General features: G+C 37.8%; 1 protein-coding gene across 3 annotated transcripts in view; it reads left to right on the forward strand.

Annotated features, from left to right (window-relative positions):
- The window catches only part of CEP76 (centrosomal protein 76), a 27,521-nt gene extending 20,718 nt beyond the window's left edge, over nucleotides 1–6,803 (forward strand). Inside the window, exons 11-12 of one of the 3 annotated variants that reach the window (XM_021712817.1) lie at nucleotides 1,059–1,174; nucleotides 6,574–6,803. In XM_021712817.1, coding sequence (XP_021568492.1) covers nucleotides 1,059–1,174; nucleotides 6,574–6,590 — 133 coding nt within the window. In that variant the 3' untranslated portion in view covers nucleotides 6,591–6,803. Of the gene's footprint in view, nucleotides 1–1,058; nucleotides 1,921–6,573 lie in introns of those variants that run through there. The other 2 variants (XM_008058930.2, XM_021712818.1) reach the window with 2 other exon arrangements.
- The last annotated feature ends 2,856 nt before the right edge of the window (nucleotides 6,804–9,659 follow it).

The raw sequence follows: 9,659 nt of genomic DNA on the forward strand, positions 1-9,659 counted from the left end.
TCACCTCAGCCTCCCAAAGGCGCGGGATTACAGGCTGAGCCACCGAGCCTGGCTTAAAAATTATTTTAAGGTCAGGAGTAGAGGTTCATGCCTGTAATCCCAGCACTTTGGGAGACTGAGGTGAGAGGATTGCCTGAGCCCACAGGTTTGAGACCATCCTGGGCAGCTTGGTAAGACCTCATCTTTACATTAAATCAAAAATTTAGCCAGGCTTGGTGGCGCATGCCTGTAGTTCCAGCTACTTGGAAGACTGAGGTGGCAGGATCATCTGAGCCCAGCAGGTAGAGACTGTGGTGGCTATGAGTTGTGCCACTGCACTCCAGCCTGGGTGACAGAGTGAGACTCCAACTCAGAAAAAAAAAATTAAGAGAGTAAACCCATAATACCTACATCTCACCTATACGTAAACTTTAACCACTATGTTTGAAACACTAAAAAAGAAGCTGTGTAAAACCAGAGGAGACAGCAAGGACCACATTTGTTTCCTCAAATGTGGGTGGGTGGCATCTCTTAAGATAAATCTTTTGAAGATCCTGAAGACCATCCACAGTGGCAGCCTATCCTCTAGCCCAGCTCTGCTGATCACTTAAGTCTCTGACTCTCTACTTCATGGGAAACGAAATACACACATTGCAGGTATTTGCAGAGAGTATGCAATTTTCAACACTCACACAGTGTAATACCTTCCAAAAGTTCAGTGCTATGAGTTCAGCACTTTGGGAAGCTGAGGAAAGAGGATTACTTTTGAGCCCAGGGGTTTGAGACCAGCCTGGGCAAATTGGCGAGACCTCATCTCTACAATAAATTTTAAAAATTAGCCAGGCATGGTGACGCACACCTGTAGTTCCAGCTACTTGGAAGGCAGAGGCAGAAGGATCGCCTGAGTCCTGCAGTTCGAGGCTGCAGTAGCCCTGAGCTTGCCACTGCACTCCAGCCTGGGTGACAGAGTGAGACTCCAACTCAGAAAAAAAAAATTATTTAAAATACGAATTTACTTGGAACTAAGAAAGTAAAGCATATGGTCACTTCGTAATTGAATAACTTTTTTTCTTATATAGGTCTCCTTTCTGTGAAGAAATAATCTGTTGCCGTGGAGACCAGGTGCGACTGGCAGTTCGTGTTCGAGTGTTTACTTACCCTGAATCTGCATGTGCTGTTTGGATCATGTTTGCTTGTAAATATCGCTCGGTATTATAGGGCTAACATTTCTATAGGAATTATACCTGTGGTTGATTAGATTTTACACATTGCAAATTTCTTAGCTATTTAGAGGTTCCTTATTTTAAAGTCACAATCTGGCTTGGATATCAATTTCCATTTTGTATATACCTGATTGGTAATGTTTAAAAAAAATCATGTTGTGTTTATTTAAAAATTAAGAATGAAAAGCTTGTATAAATTGAAGTGGAATTTAGTGTAAATTAAGTGTGTATTCCATTTTAATAAATGCTACTTTGTTTACAGGTATCAGTAGTTTAAACATGAATATAAAATTACTGTTTTCTTTACACTAACAAGTAATCAAAGAGATATTTGTCTAAAGGTTTGAGCCATAGTAAAGTCAATATGATCATTATTTTTTGTTCATTAATGGGATTATTTTATGCAAATTAGGAGAAATTAACCTCACAACAGATTTATTTATTACATAGGTAAAAATAAATTTTGGTGAATTATCACTTTTGTGGTTTACCCATGGCTCTAGAAATATTTAAGACTTTCCAGAAAGCTATGCTAAGACCTCAAAGCAAGATAAGGAAAAACAAATACCAGAAAAACATAAATATCAGTAACCTCACATGAAAGTATAGGAATAATTTATATATACTTATCAGTTTGGTTTGTTATAAGAATGAATTTTTTAGAAAAACATTTATTACACCTTTGTCATGATACTGATAAATTGTAATCTTAGTAGTCTGTCGCTGATATTTTTTGTGGTCAAGATATTTATTCATAGTCTCTTCATGGATTCCATCTTCTGAAATTTCTTTTTTCTTTTCATTGTGATAAACACATCAGCATATATGTGACTAACCTAAATGAATGCTTCATTGTGTGAGGCCACTGCAAGCAAATATGAGTGACTCCATGCTGATATTTGCTTTAAAATTGAGCAGATTTTAAAAGTTAGTTTTAAGTGAGCCAAAGTAAGCATTGCAAAGGCTCTGGCAGTTCAACTTTTTAAAAGAAGCTGCATGATATAAGTGATAGGTTTGACTGTCCATTTTGCATCTCTGCGTGAGGTTCTTTTTATTTATTTATTTATTTTTAATTTTTAAATTTTTTTGAATCATCTTTTTTTTTTTGAGTTGGAGTCTCACTCTGTCGCCCAGACTGTAGTGTAGTGGCCGCTCCCGGCCATCGCAGCCTCAACCTGCTGGGCTCCGGCGATCCTTCCGCCTCAGCCTTCCAAGTAGCCGGAATTACAGGCATGCGCTACCATACCTGGCTGATTTTTTGATTTATTGTAGAGATGAGGTCTCGCTGCCCAGGCGGTAATCCACTCACCTCAGCCTCCCAAATCGAATTGTCTTTATTCAAGTTGATTTGCACAGTTCTTAGTTCAGTTGCTTCATCTATTGATCTTCTTGAGAGAGTAACTGGCTGGGCGCAATGGCTCACATCTGTCATCCCAGAACTTTTGGAGGCAGAGGTGAGAGGATTGCTTGAGCCCAAGGGTTCAAGACCAGCTTGGGCAACTTGGTGAGACCTTGTCTCTATACTAAATCCAAAAATTAGCCAGGTGTAGTGATGCACACCTGTAATTCCAGATACCCAGGTGAGGCAGAAGCATCACCTGAGCCCGGGAGTTCGAGGCTCAGGTGATGCTCAGGTAGCTATGAACATGCCACTGCAGTCCAGCCTGGGTGATAGAGTGAGACTGACTCAAAAAAGAAAAAAACTAGATACCAATTGGCTCTCCAAGTTACTAATTATTTTCATCACTTTAATTCACCCCCTGCAAAGAAAATGATTTTATTTTTTAAAATTGAAAACTAAAAGTGTCTCAAAATTTGCATTTTGCTTTATTATATATGTGATATTTATGATTTAACTTGCTTAAAAAGTCTGGAAATATTACACTCTGTCTTCTAGCAGTTCTTCTTGAAAGTGGTAATCAGATGTTTCTTATGAGACTGATGACTGTAGAAAATTGACAAAATGATTAAAAAGTTTTTTACTTTTATCCAAAATCACACATAAAGTTATCGACAGAAAACTGCTTGTGATTTTCAACTTTTGAGGCAAACCATGAGGCATGTACTATGAGGCAGACTATATTAAGATCAAGGCTGTATTAACACTGAGGCTGAGCTTCCTGCCTTACTGTACCAGTGTAATATGTGTATTTTGAATGCGCTTTTGGTATAAATTCTGAAATTTGCTTTAAATGCCTTTAATAGAGTCTAGCATTAATTAATATTTTATCTAAGGATTTATTTTACAAGGTTATTTTTGTGCATTTATTTATAGAATTCTGTTATTCTTAGTAATTTCTTTTTAAGAATTAAACTTACCTTGTATATTTAGCCGTCATAAATAAAAGTTGTTTTTCTACTAAAAATGTTAAGAAAATGTATATAATGTCTCTAAGGTATTCTTTTTGGCAATCTGTATATTAATAACATAATCCCCTCTGTAAATATACATATATTTTATATACATTATTTTATTTAGTAGAAAAAATACCAGATACTCAGAAACTTCATTTTTTATTACTTAAGCATGAACCTATTGAATAAAATTTACTAAGTTTACTTTCAACTAACTGAACAGTATAAATGCCTTTAAAGTTTCTTCTAGTAATGAGGTGTACGATTTCATGTGTGATCTACAAAAACAGGTCTATAACCTGGCAGTTCTGGAAAGTATACACATTTGAAACTCATTTTTTTTTTTACTGCTTAACAAAGACAAGACATGAACCAAATGAAGTGTAGGCTTTGTATTTGAAAATAACCTTGCTTATAAAAGTAGTATTCTGTGCCAGATATCTGATCATCAGAGAATGTTAGTTATGAATCATCGATTGTTTAAACTCAATCACATGTCTGATTTCATGCCCTACTAATAAGCAAGAAAATAGGTTGTACTGAAGTTTGCAATTTACTAATTTTTTATTTGACTCTAAGATAACAGTTTCACACTTTCTACTTAAATAGGTAAATACGGGAATTAGATGTTCTGTTTTTAACATGGATTTAGCCTTTATATCAATGAACATATCGTTGTTTTCCAGTTATTTTCTTGAGAAATAATTTGTGATTAGCCAATGGCTATATAAAACCTATTTTTTTTCCTTTTATTTTAGAGATGTGGGGTACAACTCAGGATTGGGTACATAAGTGCAGGTGAAGTCTGGGCCTCCTCACTTAACCCTGGTTTAGGATCAGCTACCCTTAGTGACGTTATGTGTCTCCCCTACCTCCCCTGGCAGTGTCCCACTTTTGCCGATCCCTCTCTTGTAGTATTGTGATAAATGTTCAGAACCTGCTTATAAGTGATAATATGTGGTATTCAGTTCTCACATGCTGCTCACATGCTGACCTAGAATATAAGAGCCAAGAGCAGCTTTGGACTGCTACCTTTACATCAGGAAACAAAACCTTTTTTGAGCAACAAGAAAAGATCATCTTTTTGCTATGAAATTGGAAAAATTAAATAATGGAGGTTTGAAAAAATATTTTAGTATTGTCTCATCAGCAAAGTGTGATTGCAGCCTGAAAATGGGTTCTTTCACTTTAAATTGCACAGCCAAAAGCTATGGTTTCTTAAAACTTTATTGAGAATTCTCCTTTTTAAAGCAATTATTGTCAGACATCAAACTTTGCTACCAGATAATGATTTTTGTGCCTATTTTGCTTCCATTTCCCATTGGAATGAAAAAGTAGGCTATTGCTTGGCCTAACTTTTGAAATCTGAGGAGAATTAGGTGATATGACTAAAGAAGAGACTATGGAAAGTCGGTGTTATAGGATTTACATTTGAATTACCTCAGGCCACCCAAGAGTAATGTGGGGGTCACTTACCTTTCGCAGACTCCAATCTCCACTAGCATAAAATAGTGGCTTGGCCTAAAGTTTAGATAGCTTGGCCTAAAGTTTAAATCTATGAGGTCTTTTCCAAATTAATTTTTTTTTAAACTAAGCTGATAATTTCACTTACATTCAGAATCAGAATATCGCCAACATATTGGTTTAAATTTAATGGTTTCAAAGAAGTATCACATTAAGAAGGTGAAGCATAACTATTGTTTGGCCTAGTGTTTTCCAGGCTCTCTCATGAACCTACTGATAATGTTATTGCTCAAATAGTTTACCTCTTCTACTTTTCTTCAATTTTTATCAGTAGGTGTGTAACTATCCTATCAAGCTTGACTAAGTAAACTTCTATTAGATGTTATAGAATAAAAATACTGCTTTTTTTTTTTTTTGAGTTGGAGTCTCACTTTTGTTGCCTAGGCTGGAGTGCAGTAGCACACTCATGGCCACCACAGCCTTGACATTGATACGTTAGACTCAGGTGATCTTTCTACTTCAGCCTCCCAAGTAGCTGGGACTACAAAGTGTGTGCTACCACATCCGGCTAATTTTTAATTTATTGTAAAGATGAGGTCTCACAAAGTTGCCCAGGCTGGTCTCTAACTCCTGGCAATCTTCTCACCTCTGCCTCCCAAAGTACTGGGATTACAGACATGAGCCACCACGCCTGGCTGAATGGAAATATTGGAGAAAACATTGGTTTAGGATGTAACTTAGTGAAAGGACACTAATGGATACTTTCTAAATGTTTTCTAGTAAATTCATATCTTTGACCATAAGAACGAAGTTTTTTTTTTTTACAAGTTTATAAGCAGAGGAGGTCAGTTTTGTTGTGTTTTGTCTGGTCTATGTGCTTCTAGTTCTGGGTAGAAGTTTATATGCCAACTCCCATGGCTGATTTTAAAGATGATTGATTAATATCTAGTCTGATTTCCAGAATTACAAGAGAGCGATGTAAATTGCATCTAGGATTGTTGATGGCATTTGGCTTCCATAGAAGGGTGATAATTTACAAATCTTTGATGGGAATGAATCACACGGATCACCCTGACGATCAATCGTCACTGGGGAGACAACCACTAGGGTGAAACAAATAGCAATGAATTCATGAGAACCAATCTAGGGACTTGGGACTTCACTGCAGGGTTTCAGCTACAGTATTTTAAAATATCAAACATTAAGACAATCATACTGGTATTTACAACGTTTAAAGCATTTGCTCTGTATTACTCATGCTTGCTGGAGTGAGTGATGAAGCACCCAGCTGGGCTGGCCAGGAGCCTGCATTTCAGTCCCGCCGTTTTCTTCTACTAGGCCTGTGTTTTGTCCTATGACTGTATTGCCTCCTCTGTAAGATAGGGATAATAATACATGACCTTTTGTGTTGTATACTTGAAGAAAGCACTTTCAAAGTATAGAATATCACTATAGGTTTATAAGGTATAATTGTGGGCGATGAAAATTTAGGTTATAACATTAAAAAAATATGCTGTTCTATTTTCTTTTCCTTTTTGGTGCACTTTTCTAGGTGAATGTGCCTCTTAGGAGCAATTGTCTTGGGAGTATCTGGGACGAACTTGGGCTGCATAGACAGATTGTGCTCCCTGAAGGCCATACTCCCTGAAAGACTCAGAGCAGCTCAGCCAGCAATCCAGAGTGTGAGCATGAAGTACATTTATTCTGCAGAAGTGACAAGTAAATATAAGAAAAAATGTCAAGCATTCAATTTTTTAATAACTACAACAAAAATCAACAAAATCATATTCAAAGTGACACATGCCATCGTTCTGCAAAGACTTTACAGCACTTTGAAAGAGACATTTAAACATTGGTTTGAATTGTTCAGACATTTTAACTATAAAGAGCCATGGGCGAGGAGTGGGGAGTAGAAACGGAGTCTCGCTATGTTGCCCATGCTGGTCTCAAACAGCTGCAAGTGACTCTTCTGCTTTTGCCTCCCAAAGTTCTGAGATTACAGGCATGAGCCACCATGCTCTCAGCCTTGAGAAATTTTTTAAAAGTGGTAAAGTCACAGAGTAAAAATCAAGGACCAAACTTGGAGCAAAATACACTGAACATAAAGGCATTTGAATTTTCGAATTTGATTTATTCCAGGTTACTTCACAGTGTTGCTTGACTCCCACTGAGAATATGTCAACCTCTGGTAGCCTTTGAGTGGTTAGCAGCCACTTTCAAAGAGGACTGTGATGATGGATGACAAAAATTTAAAGGGTACTGAAAATCATATAGAAGTTAGTAGAATTATACTATCTTTATAAAAAAAATTCTAGTGTTTAGGCAGTATAATAACTAGACTTATAATAGAGATAGCTAGGATTTTAAAGGTTTTCCACCAGCCTAGGTAACACAGTCTTCACACAACAAAATTTTTAAAAATCAGGCAGGTGTGGTGGTGCATACCTATAGTCCCAACTACTTGGGAGGCTGAGGTGGGAAGATAGCCTGAGCCTAGGAGGCGCAGTGAGCCTTGATTGTGTCACTGCACTCCAGCCTGGGTGACAGAGTGAGACCCTGACTCAAAAACAAAAAAAAAAAGATTTTTCCTTTTATTTATTGTGTAGAGAAATAACATCAAAGAACATTCTCCATGTCATCTTGCTTCAACTTCATTATACATAAGCTCACAAAGACAAAAGACTTACCTTTACTTTTAATATAGTATATCATAACCATGAATTGGTATGAGTTGGCAAAAAGGACCCTTCTACTATATATAAAATCTTCCTATAATTCAGTGCAGTAAGATTTTCCTTCTCAAATGTGCTTATATTTTTTTAATTCTTAAATAAGAAAACCCTAGTGTTCCAAGTTTGTTTCTAAGAATGTATCTTTTAAAGGTAACATTTTAAGGTTTGGATTTATTTTCTTCCCTTCCTCCTCCTCTCCATCGCTATCTTTATTTGGATAGTTATTCACTGCTATATTCAAGGGATAGCAAGTAATGGCTCAGGGATTCCTGTTTATTTAACTTGTCTCTTGGGGGTAATGCTAAGAGGTAAGAACTTTTTTGGCTGGGGCAGCAATGTCTCAGAAGGCCAAAAGGTGGCGATGTTGTCCATAAAAGTAGACCATTTCACAATGTTTCTGGATTGCTCAAATCCACACAGCAACTAAATTTTTTATTTTTTCTGAGTTGAGGGTCTTGCTCTATCATCTAGACTGGAGTGCAGTGGCATGAACAGTTCACTGGAGCCTTGACTTCTGGGCTCAGGCGATCCTTCCACCTCAGCCTCCCGAGTAGCTGGGACTACAGGCACATACCACCACAACTGGCTAATTTTTTGTAAAGAGGTCTTCCTATGTTGCCTAGGCTTGTCTCAAATTACTGGGCTCAAGTTATTCTCCCTGCCTCCGCCTCCCAAAGTGCTGGGATTACAGGCCTGAGTCCTGTCCAGCCTCTAAACTTTTAAAATAGCCAAATTTGAGATTGTCAGTGTTTTTACAATATAGTGTCACACATAAGGAACTAGAAAGCTCTCAGGGCTTTGGCACACATAGATACTGCATTTGTACAAATGGGATTATGAGTCATAATTAAGTGATTCTATTTTAAGGAATTGCTTTGTATCTTTTGTAGTTAAATTATAATAAAGTACCTAGAGAACTTTTTTCTTTCCTCTTCCAATTTACTCTTTATGTCCTTTTGCTTTTCTCTCTCCCGCCACTCCTGCTGTATATACGTGATATCTTAAGCATTAACAATAGACTGTTATAATCTCTACTGCAAGATGCAAATTGTTGAGAGTGTTGTGATTTCTTTCTTCCTTTCTTTTTTATTTTTAGTTGGGAGTCTCACCCTGTCGCCCAGGGTGGAGTGCAGGGGTACGCTCACGGCCATTGCAGCCTCGACCTGCTGGGCTCAGGCGATCCTTCTGCCCCAGCCTTCCAAGTAGCCAGAATTACAGGTGCATGCTACTATGCCTGGCTAATTTTTTTGATTTATTGTAGAGACGAGGTCTTGCCAAGGTGCCCGGGCTGGTCTCGAACCTGTGGGCTCAGGCAATCCTCTCACCTCGGCCTTCCAAAGTGCTGGGATTATAGGCGTGAGCCACTGTGATTTCTAACACCGCACGTGAAACTGCCTTGAAAGGTTTACTGGAACTACTTTTTTTACTTGGTTGACACTTTTCAGCACTCTGGAGGGTTTTCAGACAGAATTAGCCTCAGAGTGGAAAGTTACCAATTAAACTCATTTACCAATGAATGGGTGATTGTTTGAATTAAGAACTGTTTTACTGGGTTCAGTAGGACCTCGGGAGTATTTCTTTCATTCTATGGCTATTTGCTTTCAGTTCAATTTTGCCACTGTGATAATCAGTTTCATATCATATAAGCGGGCTGGGTTAATTGGGCCATGATGAGTGTGATTATTCTCACATTTCCTTAGTGAGAAATTGTATAGATGTTACGGATGAATCCGGAAGGATGCTGAAACTAACATCCGCAAATTATGTACCACGTGGTTACATCCCAGGCCCTGGCATAGCCTTTGGGAGAAGTCAGTGAGCAAAACCTGTAACGATCCCTGTTTTCATTGAAGTTGGGAGCGGAGAGGGAGGAATTCAGTAAATACGGAATTATAGAACAGTGGGG

The sequence above is a fragment of the Carlito syrichta genome, unplaced genomic scaffold, assembly GCF_000164805.1.
Source record: "Carlito syrichta isolate Samal-C Ts95f unplaced genomic scaffold, Tarsius_syrichta-2.0.1 Scaffold303652, whole genome shotgun sequence".
Classification (NCBI taxonomy): Eukaryota; Metazoa; Chordata; class Mammalia; order Primates; family Tarsiidae; genus Carlito; species Carlito syrichta.